Source organism: Neophocaena asiaeorientalis, unplaced genomic scaffold (genome assembly GCF_003031525.2).
Source record: "Neophocaena asiaeorientalis asiaeorientalis breed wild unplaced genomic scaffold, Neophocaena_asiaeorientalis_V1.1 scaffold231, whole genome shotgun sequence".
In the NCBI taxonomy this organism is placed as follows: domain Eukaryota; kingdom Metazoa; phylum Chordata; class Mammalia; order Artiodactyla; family Phocoenidae; genus Neophocaena; species Neophocaena asiaeorientalis.
This window is the reverse complement of record NW_020175182.1, coordinates 267,068-288,114: the sequence shown is the minus strand read 5'-3', so window position 1 is coordinate 288,114 and position 21,047 is coordinate 267,068. Positions and strand designations below refer to the sequence as shown.

The 21,047-nt window shown below is 37.1% G+C and overlaps 1 protein-coding gene across 1 annotated transcript in view; it reads left to right on the top strand.

Moving 5' to 3' along the window:
- The window catches only part of LOC112412832 (gamma-aminobutyric acid type A receptor subunit gamma3), a 96,704-nt gene that overhangs the window by 50,924 nt on the left and 24,733 nt on the right, over positions 1-21,047 (top strand). Inside the window, exon 4 of the mRNA XM_024764562.1 lies at positions 15,859-15,996. Within this exon, the coding sequence (XP_024620330.1) occupies positions 15,859-15,996 (138 nt within the window). The remainder of the gene's footprint in view (positions 1-15,858; positions 15,997-21,047) is intronic.

The following is a 21,047-nucleotide window of genomic DNA, read 5'->3' as shown; positions in this document are numbered from 1 at the left end:
AAAAAAAAAAAAAAAAAAAAAAAAGACCTTCTTTATAACAGGTCTCATGACAAACTATACTCTACTATGAAAGAAAGCATAAAATGAAGGAAAAATATATTTTTGTATTGATTTGCTAATAACAAGATTTGAGATTTTGTAAGCCTAAATGGAAGAAGGTTCCCCTTGAGGCAGTTTTAGTAATATCAGCGAAAAGGAAGCGAAAAGGGAAACAGAAGCATGTAATGACCTCCTTTCCTCCTGCCAGTCCCTGGAAAGTAGGACGTAAAGCTCCTTTCAGGTTTAAGTATCAGAGCCCAAACATAACCATAGAAACACTAGAATGAGACATAAATTATTTTTACAGCTAAAATAGAGGGCACACAGTCCTTTAAAATTGGGAGATGACAGAGGAGGAAGAGCCATGAGACTCATGGGCTGTAGAAAAGACAGTGGCTGTGGATCCAGGGTTATGTGACAGGTTCATGCAGCCAGCTGGGCTATAGCTGTGCCTAGAGTCTATGATTTCTGACTTCCAACTCCATGCCATTTTCCTGCATCATATGTAGAAAAATCTTCAAAGCAGGATAAAAATGTATCCCCTAAAATTCCAGGGTGAGAAATAAAAAAGAAAAAGGAATTCCCTAGCTTAGTTTTGTAGGACTGATCTAACCTTCTTTATATGGCATCATTCTCACTGAGTGTCGTGTGTTGGGGACAGGTCTTGGACTTGTGAATTTATGCCACCTGTGATATAAAGCCATCTTTTTCTGCTTTAGCTGGCTGCCTTGGGGTAAAGGCTCAGTCTTTCCTGGTACTTCTCCCAGCCTTGTTCTCCAAGCTAAGGTGTGTCTGTACACATCCCGATCCTCACACAGGTCCTGGGGCACAAGGTCTTTGCTCATCTCTGCAGCAATAAGCTTTTTCTCACCTTATCACAAGGCTCCTCCTGCCTCTACTTTTTAACCTGTATGGCTGCTAAAACCTGTAATCTGCTCTCTGCCAGAATAGAAACTGGCACCCATGTCCTCACTCACTTGATCTTCCCTGTTTCTGTGCATCTCACATCTCTGTAGATCCATACCTACAGCTGCCATTCATGCATGGAGAGGGGTAGAGAGAGAGAGAGGGAGAGAGAGAGAGAGAGAAGTTGGGCAAGAGAGGGTGTAAAGAATGAAGGGAGGGAGGGAAAGAGAGACAAACAGGCAGAAAGAGAGACAGAGAGAAAGGGAGAAAGGGAGAGAGAATTGGGAAGAAGCTGTACTTTCAAAAAACCTTTAAAATGCTTCAAATATAGTGGGAGTTTTTGTAACTATTATGGCAAAATTGAATCATTTTATACACAGTGTATGTGGCTTTTCTAAACAGTATGTGATTGGTTTATTATTTAAATTTTAGTCAACTAATCATGCATTAATTGCAATACCTACTCTATGCCATGCTCTCCTCACTGATTAACCTTCATGGTTTTCCCTACTTTTCCTTTTGTTTACCCAGGAAAAGGATTCCAGGTGTAGGATAAGCAGAATCAGACCCATGTAATAAGGAAAGTTTTCACAGAAGAAGTAGAAAGAGATCAGGGGAAATGCAGGTCCTTCTCTTAGATATCTCTGTCTATCCCTTTTCTGAGCATGCTGTCATTTCTCCCTTCCCTTCCTCACATTTGGGTACTTCTAGGTTGGGAACCCTACCACCTCGTGAGGCCCTGCCATGGCCAGAAAAGGGATGGGTCACTCAGCTTTAGGTCTTAGAGAGAAGAACTCTTTCTTTTCTTCTTTTAGTTCTTTCCACAGTGGAATAAGTTCAAAACTCAATGGCTAAGACTATATTGTAAGTTTCAAGGCGAGACCAGGACAAACACTTTGATCTAGGTTGTAAACTCATTCCTAGGGCTGACCACCAGGAAACCTGATGGAGCTGTGAGGGCCAAAGTTCATGGACAAATACACACACACACACAAACACACACACACACATTATGCTAAGGTAGTTGGTCAAAAACTTTGGCATATGTTAGGTCTAGATATGAAGAATAAGAAAAAGGACATGGGAGTGACCTCATACTGGAAAACATATATCAATAACAATAATAGTAATCTTACGTGATGTGCATAGTGTCACTGACTCTGTCCTGGGGTCGCTGCCCTCATGCTGTACCACAGTGTCTCATTTACCAGTCACAGCACATATGTTATCAATTCTGTTATCAATACCTCCAATTTTACAGGATGCCAAGGCAGGCATGTAGGCTATAACTCAGGATGTACAGTTACTCGCCGCAGGTCATAGGGAATTAAACTCAGGCACACTCTGAAACTGACACATACCCTCTCACTCAGTTACTGAAAATGAGGAATAGAAACACTGGAGAAGGAACATACACATCTGCTTAGGAGTCTGAGAGACTGAGTAGCAGAGACACTGAGTGAATCGAGACTTGAAGGTTATGGGAGGTGTGGACGAAGAATGCTGCCTGTGGTTTCAGTAAACAAAGGATATTGTAGCCATCAAGCCAGCAGCCCCAGTGGTGTACCCTGAGGGGGTTTAGGAGGGAGAAAAACAGGATAGGATACTAGCCCTAGATAGTTAAGGTGAATATCAAAGGAATGATTTCAATAAGCCCAGACTGTTGTATCTTCCCATACATAGAAAAGCGCTGAACTCAATAACTTGAGATATCTGATTTTTCTTTAATTAACATTAATCTTTTGATGTTCTGACCAGCTGTTTTTGTTTGTTTGTTTTCCAAAACACCTATATAATCCTGCCTCCTTCCTTACCTCTTCAGGGCAGTCCCTCAGAGCTATGTGAGAGGCTGCCTCCTGGACTTAAGTCCTCAATTTGCTGAATAAACATTATTCTCAACTTTTAGGTTATGCATTTGTTTCAGTCAACAGAGGCAGTAGGGGAAAGGAAGGGAAAGAGGGACATTGCCAAAGCCAGCACGATGGAAATATTTGGTGAACTAAGGTCTCTGCTGATGAAGTGCAAAGTTGAAAGAACCCAACATCTTGAAATGATATTGAATAGGTATGCAATGTTCAGATAATAAATTATTTACGTTTTCTAAGATTTGACTTTAATTCACCTTTTTTTCTTTCATTATTTTGAAGGGTTTAATAAGGTTGCTATCCCGTGTAGCATTTTTGAATTTTAATTGTATTTTACCTTACTTTTGCATAATACTTAGCGAACTGAACAACTTAACTTTATATTGATGATTCAAAGGATTTGTAAATTTTATAAAGCCTCAGAGGTCATTTTATCTCACATCAGGCAGCCTTAAACTAGATGTGCAGAGTACCAATTAGCAGAAAATTCTAGATAACCCAAGTGTGTTCAGCAAGGTAACTTAATGGTAAAAGTGAAATTGCAGAAATGTGTCTCGGGAGGCTCTGAGCAGCTCAGGTTCTTTATGGCTCAGTGCAGAAAGAATTCAGCCAGAGGCAAATTGATAGATAAGAAGTGATTTATTAGAATAGGATGAAAGTAAGTGGGCAGGGGGTTACCACCCCAAGAACTTAGTGGGCTAGAGTTTTAGAGTCAAATGAAAAGTGGGGAAGGGAGGGACGTGTACTCTTCATTCTTGAATAGACATCAAGCTTCCATCATCAGCTCCTCCTCCATGTCGGGCAGGGGAGTTTTCTTGTCCCTACATGGTCAAGCTGGGACTGCCATGGCACAATGGAAATGAGCAAAAAGGTGGTAACATATACTAAAATATGGTAAATCATCTCAGGTTTCAATATAATGTCACCTTTCGCTTACATTTTTGATTTTAATATGGCCAGGAAAGCATGTCGTAGGAGTCATTAAATTACTGAAATCACTGGGCAGGGTGTGTGTGTCTCATTTCACCATTGTTTTATTGTTTGGGGGCATGTCTCAAGCTTCTGTTGCATGGTTTTATTGCTAAGCAAGCCTGCTTGGTTTTGTAGTTAAGCAAACCTGCTGTATTGAGTGACCATTAACTTATAGGAGTCTCCCATACTTTTTCCTTTACTTATGGTCCCTTGGAGGGCTTACCTATTTAAACACCTACTTTGGCCTTTTACTCTGTCGCTATTAAAACAATACAAAAACAAGGAGATACCACGGGCCAGGTGTCATTTATAAGACCTTTCAATTAATGGGTGTTAGAAACATACCTAGGAAAATTGCCTGACCCCAAAGCTCTGTTGGGAATGATGGTGGAACAAACCTGTAGACAGTGCAAGTATACAGCTGCCTCAACACAAAATGATTCAGCTATTCAACTGCATGAGATTCTAAGAGTATCTTCAGTGTTTGAGTGTAGATCCTCCAGCTGTGAAGTTATGGTACATAAGAAAACCTTTCAGATGTGAGTATTGACAAAGTTTCCCCAGTACTCTTCTTGAGTAACATGGAGGCCAAGGGTAAGGTGTTCCCTCTGCCTCCTTACTCTTCAGATATGCATGTGAGGCCCATCATGGAAGCATAATTGTATCCATTGCATGCTGATTGCATACTCCTTCAGCATACCTCAACCAACAAAAACTTCAGTTCTTGAAAAACAAAGCCATTCTTTAAAAAACTAACCTTTAATGGAAGTCAGCAGCCAACGTATTGAAAACAGCATGCTTAAGTTGAACTAAACAGTGGAATAGTCACTTATCATCTGAGGTCCTCAGATTCCACATCTGTTAAATAAAATATCTGCCTGGGTGATCTTGCATCATCTTTCAGTTCTGATAACTATGAGAATTGCATTAAGCATTTAGCAGAATATAGAGAGACTCTAAGGAGAGCAATGCAATGTATAGGTCTCCAGGAAAGATTTTCTTACCAGGTGGCCAGCTAAACACTTATGCTGCTCAAACAATAGCCTGGAGAAAACAGTTTGCAGATTTTTTTTGCTTTGTTTTTGCAGTCAACATCAGGCAATCTAAAGTTACCAATATCTACCTGTTTGGATAATCTGCGGATTACTTGGCAAAGTGTTTCTGTCACTCCACTTGCGATCTTAACAACAGAGTCTGGGGCCACCCATTGTGGTTGGTCCAGCAGACTGCAGGCATTATGACGTGGACCTGCTTTTGCCCTTGAAATCTCAGGAGGCCACCTCAGAGGAGGACCAGGCACCTCCTTCTTCGTTAGCTGCTTGTTTAAAGAAGTTGCATGGTCTTTTCCTCATCAGTTACATTTCAATGACACAAGCCACAGTGAATTTTAATTTTGCCATAGGAATGGCAAAATGAAGCAGCCACTCTGGCGCATTACTCTCCTGTTATATTTAATATTGCAAACATCGGGTTTCTCACGCATGGAAGTGTTACCAGAGGCTACTGGAAAAATATTAGTTGTTATTCCAGCAGTGGCCAAAAATTGGTGCAAGTCCATTTAGCAACACCAAAAACTTGTCAATGGTTCTGCACTGCACAGCTGTGACACTGCTCTCCTGTGTTCTTTCTCAATCAAGAGGTCAAACGAATGGGAATAAAACAAAAAAAAAAACATACCAACACAGTTTTGTCTTCTGTTGAGCTTTGAAGTGACACATGTGGCTCATTTATCTGTGTAGCCCCATATTAACTAGCTTACATAGCCAGTGCACAAGTTCCATTGTCTAAAACTTCTAATAGAATTAGGAACAGAGAACATTTTGTGAGAAAAGATATGCTCTTCAGATCATATGCTTTGAACATATTTACCCAAGAGCTAAATTAACCATTAACCGTTGATAGAATATGTAAACATTTTTCTGCCTTTTTCCTCAATGAACATTTTTGAAATGTTTTACAACTATGTCTGCAATTACCAGTTATGAATTAAACACTAATGTCTTTTAGCCTTGGTAGGAAGGTGTAAATAATTTTATGGAGGAAATTCCAGTTAATTTTCTACAAAGGGGAGAGAATTTATAAAGAGGAATTTGCTCTGTTAGAAGGAAAATCTGACTCTATTATTAGTTTTTATTTTTTCCGTTGTAGCTTGTGGTAATGATGTTGGTGATAGCTATTTAATAATCCAAATCACAATACAAGAGCACCCTTTATAGTTAACAAATGATTTTCAATGATTAGATGCTGAAGGCAAGCTGCAAATGCAATTTGTTTCTATGAATTTTGATTCTCTTTTGTTTATATCCAATAAGCCTGAGTATATGTGAGGAAAAAGAAATATAATATGAATAGAAAAAGATGATCTGTTTCCCAAAATCTTAGGTCCACAAAACTAATTATAATGAATTTTCATCCCATGAATATTAATATTTTACTTCCACATATTTTACAAAAAGCAAATAATGCTAAAAGTGTATCTAACAACAATAGAACGTAAGTGTGATGGGGAAGATGCAGTTTATTGTTAATTCGCTTTGATTGGTTAAGAGCAAAAAAATATTCCAGATCACTTTTTTAGACAGCAAAAAACTAAACAGCAGAGAGACTTTCAAGATGGCAGAAGAGTAAGACATGGACATCACCTTCCTCCCCACAGATACATAAGAAATACATCTACGTGTGGAACAACTTTTACAGAACACCTACTGAATGCTGGCAGAAGACCTCAGACTTCCCAAAAGGCAAGAAACTCCCCACATACCTGGGTGGGGCAAAAGAAAAAACAGAGAGAAAATAATAGGGACAGGACCTGCATGGACTCGAACCCGTGTCCCCTGCATTAGCAGGCAGACTCTCAACTGCGCCACCAGGGAAGCCCTAGGCAATATTTTTATGGCCTCTGGGATTCACGTGTGTGCTTTTGATGTTTTTCCTTAGTGCATGTTTTTTTCTCCACCAAGCTGGAAATATTGGTGAACATTTCTTGCCTTCTTGTTTAAAAATGATTCTTTTTCAGCAATGCTCATACCTAGCTATGCCACCTGCACTGCAATGTACTTGATTCCATCAGGAGTATCAATATTCACCTGCCAGAGTCACTTCTCTTTGCTGCATATTAACAACCCATGTTAATCTGTGTTAATATAAAATCTGATGTTGATCAGAGCTTTTCCTGTACCAGCACACAACACACCAGACCCAAGAAGTAGGTATTTTATATATTTTGTCTCCATTTTACCATTTTGCCCAAGAGGTGAACCTAGAATTACTCCTTAAAGGAAATATAAATCTAACATGGTTAAAAACAGACCATAAAAATCTGATTAATTCAATTACTTGAAGCTATCATAAAATGGAAGATAAGTGATAACGTTATTAGTATAACTTTGGAGTAAATAATAGATTTTACCATGATGAGAGCCTGACATATTTATTTCTGTCCTTGTGTAAAGAACTTTTTTTTGAAGGAAGATTTGGGGTAGAGGAAAGGGACATACCTCTTAGAGCCCCTAAAATCATAACGTGTGAGTGACAGATTTTATCAGTGAGTGAAAGTAGCCCTGCTGGGCAGATTACAGCTTTACACATATCACCTGTTATTGCAAATCACCAAGTGTTTCATGTGAAAATTCTTGGGTGGCCAGGTGTAATCTGTGGAGTGCCTCATCATGTAAGCAAAGCTGTGTTCTCTAGGATTAGCTTCTTATCATACTCATGAGTGTATTTGGGTACACAACTGAAAGGAATGTGAAGGTAAAAGGCGTGTGGAATGATGTGCGGATGGGGAGTACTTATTAACCCTAGAGAAAGGTTATCAAACTTCATTTCCTACCTTAATTGAAATGTAATTGACATATAATATTTTGGAAGTTTAACATATACAATGTATATATGGCAAAATGCTTCCATAATAGTGTTAGGTAACACATCCTTCACTTCACATGATTACCATTTTTTTCTTGTTATTGTGAAAACATTTAAAATCTACACTCCCAGGATTTTACGTATGTAACACAGTATTGTGACGTATAGTCATCATACTGTATTTTAGATTCCCAAAATTAATTCATCTTATATCTGAAAGTTTGTACTCTTTGATCAACATCTCCCCATTTCCCCCACCCTGCCTGGTAAATATCAATTTACTCTCTATTTTTAAATTGCACATATAAATGAGATCATACAGTATTTGTCTGACTTATTTCACTTAGCGTAATAGCGTCCAAGTTCATCCATGTTGTTGCAAACGGCAAAATTCATTTTTTACGGCTTAGTATTTAATATATATATATGTTTATATATATATATATATATATATATATATATACAAACATGTATATACAGATACACCATAACTTCTTAAACTATTCATTTGTTGATGGACATTTAGGGTGCTTCCATATCTTGGCTACTGTAAATAGTGTTGCTATGAACATTGAAGTGCAGGTATCTCTTTGAATTATTGTTTTCATTTTTTCAGATAAATACCCAGGAATCAAATTGCTGTGGTATATGTATTTTTAGCTTTTTGAGAAACCTCTATATTGTTTCCACAGTAACCACACCAATTAACATTCCCACCGACAGAGTACGAGGGTTCCCTTTTCTCCACATCTTTGCTATCACTTGTTATTTGTGGGTTTTTGTTTGTTATTTTTTTTGCGGTACACAGGCCTCTCACTGCAGCGGCCTCTCCTGTTGCAGAGCACAGGCTCTGGACACGCAGGCCCAGCGGCCATGGCTCATGGGCCCAGCCACTCTGTGGCACATGGGATCTTCCCGGACCAGTGCAAGAACTTGAGTCCCCTGCATTGGCAGGTGGACTCTCAACCACTGCGCCACCAGGGAAACCCTGTCGTCATTTTAATGATAGCCATTCTGACGGGTTGAGGAAACATCTCATGGTGTCTTTAATTTGCATTTCTCTAATGATTAATGGTGTTGAGCATCTTTTCATGTGACTGTTAGCGAACTGTATGTCTTCTTTGTAAAAACGTCTGTTTCATAGGTATGTTTATTTGTGTCATATTTTAGATTCCATATGTAAGTTATGATATATGGCATTTGTCTTCCTCTTTCTCACTTCACATAGTATGATAATCTCTAGGTCCATCATGTTGCTGCAGATGATGTTATTTCATTCTTTCTGATTGCTGAGTAATATTCCACTGTGTGTGTGTGTGTGCGGTTTACTATTGTAAATAGTGCTGCAATGCTCATAGGGATGCATGCAACTTTTTAAATTATAGTTTTATCTGGGTATATGCCTAGGAGTGGGATTGCTAGATCATATGATAAGTTTATTTTTAGTTTTTTGAGGAAACTTCCTACTGTTTTCCATGGAGGCTGTACCAATTTACACTCCCACCAAGAGTGCAGGAGAGTCCCCTTTTCTGTCCAACATTTATTGTTTGTAGACTATGATGTCTTTCCTGAGTTGTATGAGTTGTTTGTAAATTTTGGAAAGTAAGCCCTTGTCAGTCGCACGATTTGCAAATATTTTCTCCCAGTCCGTACGTTGTATTTTCATTTTGTTTGTCATTTCCTTTGCAGTGCAAAAGCTTATAAGTTTGACTAGGTACCATTCATTTATTTTTGCGTTTATTTCTATTCCCTTGGGAGACAAACCTAAGAAAACAGTACAATTTATGTCAGAGAATGGTTTGCCTATGTCCTCTTCTAGGAGTTTTCATGCCGTATATTTTAGTCTTAAAGCCATTTTGAGTTTATTTTGTGTATGGTGAGGGTGTGTTCTAACTTCATGGATATACATGCGGCTGTCTAACTTTTCCAACACCTCTTTTTGGTTTTTTTGCCATAATATGGTGTTTTGGTGCAAGCAGCAATGCAAATCCGAAGGATGTAATTTAGAGGAAACTCTGTCCTGTCTATTCTCTAGGAACTAGAACAAGGGGAATGAGAGATGATTGTGGGTAAATCAAACCGTTTTCTCTTAATTACAGCTGAATAACGGAGCAAACTCCAATGGAAGGTTGTGATCTGCTTTTTTTTTTTTACATCTTTATTAGAGTATAACTGCTTTATAACGGTGTGTTAATTTCTGCTTCATAACAAAGTGAATCAGTTAAACATATACATATGTTCCAATTTCTCTTCTCTCTTGGGTCTCCCTCCCTCCCATCCTCCCTATCCCACCCCTCCAGGCGGTCACAAAGCCCCTAGCTGATCTCTCTGTGCTATGCGGCTACTTCCCAATAGCTATCTACTTTACATTTTTTGGTGTATATATGTCCATGCCTTTCTTTTGCTTTGTCACAGGTTACACTTCCCCTCCGCATATCCTCAAGTCCATTCTCTAGTAGGTCTGTCTTTAGTCCTCTCTTACCTCTAGGTTGTCCATGACATTTTTCCCCTTAAATTCCATATATATGTGTTAGCAAACGGTATCTTTCTCTTTCTGACTTACTTCACTCTGTATGACAGACTCTAAGTCCACCCACCTCACTACAAATGATTCAATTTCCTTTCTGTGTCTAATATTCCATTGTATAAATGTGCCACATCTTTATCCATTCATCTGATGATGGACACTTAGGTTGTTTCCATCTCCAGCCTATTGTAAATAGAGCTGCAGTGAATATTTTGGTACATGATCTTTATTAATTATGGTTTTCTCAAAGTATATGCCCACTAGTGGGATTGCTGGGTCATATGGCACTTCTATTTGTAGTTTTTTAAGGAACCTCCATGCTGTTCTCGATTGCGGCTCTATCAATTCACATTCCCACCAGCAGTGCAAGAGTGTTCCCTTTTCTCCACACCCTCTCCAGCATTTATTGTTTGTAGATTTTTTGATGATGGCCATTCTGACTGGTGTGAGATGATATCTCATTGTAGTTTTGATTTGCATTTCTCTAGTGATTAATGGAGTTGAGCATTCTTTCATGTGTTTGTTGGCAATCTGTATATCATATTTGGAGAAATGTCTATTTAGGTCTTCTGCCCATTTTTGGATTAGGTTGTTTTTTTTGTTGTTGTTATTGAGCTGCATGAGCTGCTTATAAATTTTAGAGATTAATCCTTTGTCAGTTGCTTCATTTGCAAATATTTTCTCCCATTCTGAGGGTTGTCTTTTGGTCTTGTGGTGAGTGGTGAGAGTGGGCAACTTTTCCTGTTCCTGATCTTACTGGAAATGGTTTCAGTTTTTCACTACTGTGGACGATGTTGGTTGTGGGTTTGTTATATATGGCCTTTATTATGTTGAAAGCTCCCTCAATGCCTACTTTCTGCAGGGTTTTTAATCATAAATATGTGTTGAATTTTGTCAATATCTTTCTCTGCATCTATTGAGATGAGCATGTGGTTTTTCTCCTTCAGTTTGTTAATATAGTGTGTCACGTTGATTGATTTTCGTTTATTGAAGAATCCTTGCATTCGTAGAATAAAGCCCACTTGATCATGGTGGATGACCCTTTTAATGTGTTGTTGGATTCTCTTTGCTAGTATTTTGTTGAGGATTTTCGCATCTGTGTTCATCAGTGATATGGGCCTGTAGGTTTCTTTGTGACATCCTTGTCTGGTTTTGGTATCAAGGTGATGGTGGCCTCGTAGAATGAGTTTAGCAGTGTTCCTCCTTCTGCTATATTTTGGAAGAGTTTGAGAAGGATAGGTGTTAGCTCTTCTCTAAATGTTTGATAGAATTCACTTGTGAAGCCCTCTGGCCCTGCGCTTCTGTTTGTTGGAAGATTATTAATCACTTTCAATTTCAGTGCTTTTGATTTGTCTGTTCACATTTTGTATTTCTTCCTGATTCAGTCTTGGCAGGCTGTGCATTTCTAAAAATTTGTCCAGTTCTTCCAAGTTGTCCATTTTATTGGTATAGAGTTGCATGTAGTAATCTCTCATGATCTTCTGTATTTCTGCAGTGTCAGTTGTTACTTCTTTTTCATTTCTAATTCTATTGAGTACCTCCTTTTTGCTTGATGAGTCTGTCTAATGGCTTATCGATTTTATCTTCTCAAAGAACCAGCTTTTAGTTTTATTGATCTTTGCTATCTTTTCCTTCATTTATTTCTGATCTGATTTTATGATTTCTTTCCCTCTGCTAACTTTAAGGTTCTTTTTTTCTTCTTTCTCTAATCCGTTTAGGTGCAAGTTAGGTTGTTTATTCGAGATGTTTCCTGTTTCTTCTTAAGGTAAAATTGTGTTGCCATAAACTTCCCTCTTAGAACTGCTTTTGCTGCATCCCATAGGTTTCGGGTCGTCGTGTCTCCATTGTCATTTGTTTCTAGGTAAATTTTTATTTCCTCTTTGATTTCTTCCGTGATCACTTCGTTATTAAGTAGTTTAATTTTGGCCTCCATGTGTTTGTATTTTTTACAGATCTTTTCCTGTAATTGATATCTAGTCTCATAACGTTGTGGTCAGAAGAGATACTTGATACGAGTTCACTTTTCTTAAGTTTACCAGTGCTTGATTTGTGACCCAAGATATGATGTCTCCTGGAGAAAGTTCCATGAGTACTTGTGAAAAATGTGTATTCTGTTGTTTTTGGATGGAATGTCCTATAAATATCAATTAAGTCCATCTTGTTTAATGTATCATTTAAAGTTTGTGTTTCCTTATTTTCATTTTGGATGATCTGTCCATTGGGGAAAGTGGGGTGTTAAAGTCCCCTATTATGAATGTGTTACTGTCGATTTCCCCTTTTATGGCTGTTAGCATTTGCCTTATGTATTGAGGTGCTCCTATGTTGTGTGCATAAATATTTACAATTTTTATATCTGCTTCTTGGATCGATTCCTTGATCATTATGTAGTGTCTTTCTTTGTCATTTCTAATAGTCTATTTTGTCTGATATAGTCTATTTTGTCTTTATAGTCTATTTTGTCTGATATGAGAACTGCTACTCCAGCTTTCTTTTAGTTTCCGTTTGCATGGAATATCTTTTTCCATCCCCTTACTTTCAGTCTGTATGTGTCTCTAGGTCTGAGGAGGGTCTCTTGTAGACAGCATATATATGGGACTTCTTTTTGTATCCATTCAGCCAATCTGTGTCTTTTGGTGGGAGCATTTAATCCATTTACATTTAAGGTAATTATCCATATGTATGTTCCTAGTCCCTTTTTCTTAATTGTTTTGGGTTTGTTATTGTAAGTCTTTTCCTTCTCTTGTGTTTCCTGTCTAGAAAAGTTCCTATTGTATCTGTTGTAAAGCTGGTTTCGTGGTGCTGAACTCTCTCAGCTTTTGCTTGTCTGTAATGGTTTCAATTTCTGTAACAAATCTGATTAAGATCCTTCCTGGGTAGAATAATCTTGTTTGCAGGATTTTCCCCTTCATCACTTTACATATGTCCTGCCAATCCCTTCTGGCTTGCAGAGTTACTGCTGAAAGATCAACTGTTAACCTTATGGGGATTCACTTGTGCGTTATTTGTTTTTCCCTTGCTGCTTTTAATGTTTTCTTTGTATTTTTTGACAGTTTCATTAATATGTGTTTTGTCGTATTTCTCCTTGTATTTATCCTGTATGGGACTCTCTGTGCTTCCTGGACTTACTTCCTTTCCCATATTAGGGAATTTTTCAAGTAATCTCTTCAAATATTTTCTCAGTCCCTTTCTTTCTCTTTTCTTCTTCTGGAACCCCTATAATTCGCATGTTGGTGTGTTTTATATTGTCCCAGAAGTCCAGACTGCAGCCAATGTACACTCCAGCCTTTAGAGGCTGTCTTTGCACAATCAACAGCAGTGCTTTTCTGGGTCTGTCACCTAAAGGACAAACAAAATTTTTTTTAAAATGTGGACTACATCAAACTAAAATGTTTCTGTGCAGCAAAAGAAACAACAGTAAAAAGACAAAGTATGAAATGGGAAAAATATTTGCTAATCATATATATGAGGAAGGTTATTTAAAATATATTTTAAAACATATAACTTTATAGAATAAAACAAATAATTCCAAATGGCAAAAGGCCTGAGTAGACTTTTTGCCAGAGAAGAGATACCAATGGACAACAGGTACATGAAAAAATGCTCGCAGGCTTTCCTGGTGGCGCAGTGGTTGAGAGTCTTGCCGATGCAGCGGACACGTGTTCGTGCCACAGTACGGGAAGGTCCTGCATGTCCCGGAGCAGCTGGGCCTGTGAGCCATGGCCACTGAGCCTGCATGTCTGGAGTCTGTGCTCTGCAATGGGAGAGGCCACAGCAGTGAGAGGCCTGTGTACCACAAAAAAAAAAAAAAATCTCAACATCACTAACATCGGGGACATGCAAGTCACATCCACTACGAGTTATAACCTTATGCTTGTTAGAATGGTCATCATAAAAAACCCCAGAGATAAAAAATATCGGCAAGGATGTGGGGAAAAGAGAACACTTGTATGCTGCTAGTGGAATTGTGTACTGGTATAGCCACTATGTAAAACAATATTGGGGATTCTCAAAAAATTTAAAACAGACCTACCATATGATCCAGCAACTCTACTTATGAGACTCCAAAGGAAATAAAAACACTGTCTCAAAAAGGTATCTACACCGCTATGTTTATAGCAGCATGATTTACAATAGCCAATACATGGAAACAACATGTGTCCATCAGTGGACAAATGGATAAAAAGTTATCCAACACAATAAAATGTTATTGAGCCATAGAAAAGAAGAAATTCTGCCATTTGTGACAACATGGATGGACCTTGAGGCCATTATGCTACGTGAAAGAGGACGAGAGAAAAATGCTGTATGGGCTCACTCATATGTGGAATCTAAAAACAAACAAAAACCAAACTCATAGATAAAAGGTCAAATTTTTGGTTACCAGAGGTGAGAGGTATAAAAGGAAGGTGGTCAAAATATACACACTTCCAGTTGTAAGTACTAGGGATACAGTATACAACATAACTATAGTTAACATTGCTGTGTGATAAAGTTGTTGAATGTAATCTTAAGTGTTCTTATCAGAAGGAACAAATAACTGATAACACTTGGTGTGCTTTCATTATTTCCAGATAACAAAAATGACTTTAGAAAACTTTAACCTAATTTACTCTTCTTCACTTTATATGTTATTGTGGTTGCACACTTTAATTCTGAATACACTTAAATTTCCATAGTGCATTATGTCAGTGTTACCAAAATATTTACCCTTTTTCCTGATTTCACATCATTTCAGTGTGTCCCTCTAATTTCTTTCAGCCTAGCCAGCAATATTTTGAATCATGTTTTTGTTAGCCTGATAGAAACCTCATTTTTGTAGAATACTTTGCTTGGCATAAAGTCCTAAATTTACAGATATTTTCTTTCATCTCTGAAAATTTAATACAACTGTATTTTGACTTCCTTTGAAGTCAAAGGAACTTGGACTTCATGCAGTATTTGAACGACAAATACTGCATGAATGATATCACGAGTGCAGAATTTAAAAATACAAACTAATGAATAGAACAAGAGGAGCAGACATAGAGAACACACTAGTGGTTACCAGTGGGGAGAAGGAAAGGAGGGCAATAGAAGTTAGGGAATCAAAACGTGTAAACTGTTTTGTATAAGTTACAAAGATAAGTACAGCACAGGAAATATAGCCAGTATCTTATAAATGTAGTTTATAACTATAACCTTTAAAAAATTGTGACCCATTATACTGTACACATGACATATTGTGCAACTACACTTCAATAATAAGAAAATAAATATCTTAGAAATAATAAAAGCTATTTATATTAGAAGTTTATAATGAAAAAAGTAAATTCACCTTTCCTGAGATTTGGACAAAGTTCTGGAAAAAGGTGGAAGGTCTGGTGAGTGTGGGTCAGGTTGTTAGATCCTGGTGTTTAGAAGCTAGTGAGACTCTGACCAGTAAATTCACGTGCATTCTTTGAAGGTCATCTATAATCAAGCCTTCCACGGTGAAAGATATGTGTTGTGTCCATACAGATGATGGAAACACTTGTGGCTTGGAATATCTTGCTGATTGTGAAGATCTGCAGTAGAAACCTTCTGGGTTAGGTGGCCTTTGCCCATGGGCTAAAATTTCAGCTCCTATTAAATGATCAGAATTATAATTTCGACATTAATGCTTTACAAACTTACATCTTTCAAGTGTTATTTTTTCTGCATTTTCAGATGGCTACCCCAAAGAAGAAATGATGTATAGATGGAGAAAAAATTCGGTTGAGGCAGCTGATCAGAAATCCTGGCGGCTTTATCAGTTTGACTTCATGGGCCTCAGAAACACCACAGAAATTGTGAAAACATCTGCAGGTAGTAGTTAACTTACAGAAGTGTAGTTCTCAAAAACAAATCCGACTTTTTCCCACTGATGACTTAGGCATACCTTTCCCTTTCATGCAGATTTCTTCCTGTGTATGTTTAAAATAATTATATTCGTATCACCATGATTCTTAAATGATATTTGAAGCAAAACAGCTGATTCAAAGCTCAAAAATGTTTAATATTTTAACTGGGATTGGGAAAAGGGTGACAAGATTATCTTATATGTTTAAACTGAGACTATGTTGACATTATGTCTATAAACCTAAGATTCTCATCCCTGACCAGATTTATATAAACCAATTTTCTAAGTGTGAGAGCTCTACAAGTTCTACAACTAGATACAGAGACATGGTTTATTAATGTCTTTAATACATTTCTTTTTGTTTTATGGCTTTTGTTTGTTTTTTTGGTAATTTCCACATTAGGAATCTATGGTCCACTATTTTGCAGTTAGTTTTTTTCTGACAGGTCCTGGGGATTAGATTGGTTTCAAGTCGGCTTTTCTGCTGATCTAGTTATTTGTTAATATGAATCATTTATTGGCTTTTAAAACTCAATAATTTGTTTCATATGACTAGATTAAGTGTAAATTCTAATAATTAGTGTAACTATCTTTAAAAAACAGTCTAAATTCTTGATATAATTCTAAATAGAGAACTACAGTTGCCCCTTGATATCCATGGTGAGTCGTTCCAGGACCCCTAAATATATCAAAATCCCAGTTGCTCAAGCCTATTATATAAAATGGCATAGTATTTGCATTTCACTTACATCTTCCTGTATAGTTTAAATCATCTCTAAATTACTTATAATACCTAATACAAAGTAAATGCTAAACAGCTGTAAATAGACTATGAATGCTATGTAAATAGTTGACCCTTGAACAACACAACAACTGCACATGTTCACTTATATTTGGATTTCCTTGTAGTAAGTACTACACAATGCCAGTTGGTTGAACCCCCATATGCAGAACCGCAGATACAAAGGAATCAGAGAACCATATATACTGAAGAGCACGTATATATGGAGTTTCAACTGAATGGAGGGTTGGTGCCCCTAAATCCTATTGCTCAGTGTTCAATTGCCCTTTTCCGTGCAAGGCAAATTCAAGTTTGCTTTTTTTTAACTTTCTGGAAAAAATATTTTTCAAATATTTTCGATCCACGGCTGTTTGAATCTGGGCTTGTGAAACTCATGGCTGTGGAAGATCTGCTGCATTTACACATGGAGAAAGGTCTTTAAAAACTGATCAGCAGAGAAAAGAAAGCCTCCACAAATGTCACAATAAATGTGAGAAATGACATTTATGTTTAAATATTAAATATTGATAAGGTTAAAAGAATGGAAGATCATAATTATATAAATATACTTTGGAAACTACATAAAGAGACATGTTTGGGGGAAGTTTTTACCCAAATAGTCACTTAAATTAATAATATAATTACATTCCTGGAGAGTTTGAAATAAACTAGCAGACTTTTGGGGTGTAAGGCTGAGCAAAAGAGGGTAACCAAACTGGGTGATTGTTCTAACGTTTAAATGTCAAACATTGATACTGATATTCCTTTTCCGTTGTAAGCAAGATGATATTAAACAAAAGGAAAGGTGAAGGCAGGTTGAACACAACTTGTTTTAAAATTAACCCTAAGAGAAAGGGAAGTGGCAAATGGAGGGACCGGTGGAGTTGAGGTAGTAGCCGGAGTAATTTTTATGCTATTGAGGGTTAAGGAAAGTATGAAAAACATTCACTGGAGCAAGGAGCTTTCAGTCTCACTAGAAAAACATGGTGAACATAAAAGGTTAATGAGTAAACCAGGAACGGATGCAGCAACATAATAAACATTATTTTGGGCTCAATTGCAGGGAAGACAGAAGAAATTAGAAGAGTTTTTTTTTTATTTTTAAAATTTGGGTTGTGTTGGGTCTTCCTTGCTGTGCATGGGCTTTCCTTAGTGGTGGAGAGTGGGGACTATTTATGTCGGTGTGCAGGCTTCTCAATGTAGTGGCTTCTCTTGTTGCAGAGCAAATGGGTAAATGCGAGTTTTTTCTTAATTTCACTTTCAGATATTTCATCATTAGCGTATAGGAATACAAGAGATCTCTGTGCACTAATTTTGTGTCCTGCTACTTGATCAAACTCATTAATTAACAGTTACTTTTCTGGTACCATCTTTCGGATTCTCTATGTCATCTACAAACAGTGAGAAGTTTGCCTCTTCTTTTCCGATTTGAATTGCTTTTATTCTTTTTCTTCTCCAATTGCTGTGGCGAAATCTTCCAGAGCTATATTAAATAATAGTGATGATACTGGGCAACATGGTTTTTTTCCTTAACTTAGTGGAAATGGTTTCAGTTTTTCACCACTGAGGCCGATGTTGGCTGTGGGTGTGTCGTATATGGCCTTTACTATGTTGAGGAATGTTCCCCCTAGGCCTACTTTTTGGAGGGTTTTTTTAAAATCATAAATGGGTGTGGAATTATTTGAAAGCTTTCTCTCCATCTATAGAGATGATCATATGGTTTTTCTCCTACATTTTGTTAATAAATATGGTGTTTCCTATTGATTGCTTTACCTATATTGAAGATTCCTTGCGTTCCTGCAATAAACTCCACTTGATCATGATGTATGATCTTTTTAATGTGCTGTTGGTTTCTGTTTGCTAGTATTTTGTTGAGGATTTTTGCAACTACGTTCATCAGTGGTATTGGCCTGTAGGTTTCTTTGCGACATATTTGTCTGGTTTTTGTATCAGGGTGATGGTGACCTCGTAGAATGAGTTTAGGGGTGTTTCTCTCTCTGCTATATTTTGGAAGAGTTTGAGAAGGACAGGTGTTTAGCACTTCTCTAAATGTTTGCTAGAATTCAGCTGTAAAGCCAACTGGTCCTGGGATTTTGTTTGTTGGAAGGTTATTAATCAGTTTCAATTTCTGTGCTTGTGATTGGTCTATTCATATTTTCTATTTCTGCTTTGTTAAGTCTCTGAATGTTGTGCCTTTCTAAGAATTTGTCCATTTCTTCCAGGTCGTCCTTTTCATTGGCATATAGTTGCTTGTAGTAATCGCTCATGATCCTTTGAATTTCTGCAATGTCAGTTGTTACTTCTTTTTCATTTCTAATTGTATTTACTTGGGTCCTCCCTATTTTTCTTCATGAGTATGGCTAATGGTTTATCAATTTCGTTTATCTTTTCAAAGAACCAACTTTTAGTTTTATTCATCTTTGCTGTCGTTTCCATCATTTGTTTTTCATTTATTTCTGATGAGGTCTTTATGATTTCTTTCCTTCTGCTAACTGTGGGGATTTTTTGTTCTCCTTTCTCTAATTTCTTTAGGTGCAAGGTTAGGTTGTTTATTTGAGATGTTTCCTGTTTCTTATGGTAGGATTGTATTGCTATAAACTTCCTTCTTAGTACTTATTTTGCTGCATCCCGTAAGTTCTGGGTCGTCTTGTTTTCACTGTGATTTGTTTCTTTGTGCTTTTTGATTTCCTCTTAGGTTTCTTCAGTTATTTCTTGGTTATTGTGTAGTGTATTGTTTAGCCTCCATGAGTTTGTATTTTTTACAGATTTTTGCCTGTAATTTATATCTAGGCTTATAGCGTTTTGGTCAGAAAAGATACTTGATACGATTTCACTTTTCTTAAATATACCACGGCTTGATTTGTGACCCAAGATACAATCTACCCTAGAGAATGATCCATGAGCACTGGAGAAGAATGCGTATTCTGTTGTTTTTTAATGGAATGTCCTAAAATTATCAATTAAGTCCATCATGTTTAATATATTTATTAAAGCTTCTGTTTCCTTATTTATTTTCATTTTGACTGATCTGTCCTTTGGTAAAAGTGGGGTGTTAAAATCCCCTATTATGATTTGTTACTGTCGATTTCCCCTTTTGTGTCTGTTAGTATTTACCTTATATATTGAGGTGCTCTTATGTTAGGTACATAAATATTTACAGTTGTTATATCTTCTTGGATCAAACCCTTGATCATTATGTAGTGTCCTTCTTTGTCTTTGTTTTAAAGTCTATTTTGTCCGATATGAGAATTGCCTCTCCAACTTCCTTCTGATTTCCATTTGCATGGAATATCTTTTTCCATCCCCTCTCTTTCTTTCTTTAGTATCCCTAGGTCTGAAGTGGGTCCTTTGTTGGTAGCATACATATGGGTCTTGTTTTTCTATCCATTCAGCCTTTCTGGGTCTTTTGGTTGGAACCTTTAATCCATTTACATTTAAGGTAATTATCGATATGTATGTTCCTCTTACCATTTTCTTAATTGTTTGGGTTTTTTATAGTAGTTCTTTTCCTCCACTTGTGTTTCCTGCTTAGAGACATTTTAGCAATTGTTGTAAAGCTGTTTTGGTGGTGCTGAATTCTCTTAGCTTTTGCTTGTCTATAAAGGTTTTCCTCTGGCAAATCTGAATGAGATCCTTGCTGGGTAATTTTGGTTGTAGATTTTCCCTGTCATCACCTTAAATATGTCCTGCCAGTCTCTTGCAGAGTTTCTGCTGAGAGATCAGCTGTTAATCTTAAGCTGTGTGTTTTTCATTTTTTTGTGTGTTTTTCATTGTTTCTCCCTTGCTGCTTTTAACGTTTTTTGTTTAATTTTTGATAGTTTAATTAATATGTGTCTTGGCATGTTTCTCATTGGATTTATCCTGAATGGCACTTTCTGTGCTCCTGGACTTAACTATTTCCTTTCCCATATTAAGGAAGTTTTCAACTGTAATCCCTACAAATATTTTCTAACTTTCTTTATCTCTTCTTTTTCTGTGACCCCTATAATTCGAATGTTGGTGCATTTAATGTCCCAGAAGTCTCTGAGACTGTCCTCTATTCTTTTCATTCTTTTTTCTTTATTATGATCTGTGGTATTTACACTGTTTTATCTTGAAGGTGACTGATCCGTGTTTCTGCCTCAGTTGTTTTGCTATTGAGCCCTTCTAGAGAATTTTTACTTTCATTTATTGTGTTGTTCATCACAGTTTGTTTTTTGGTTCTTCTATTTTCTTGTTAAACGTTTCGTGTATTTT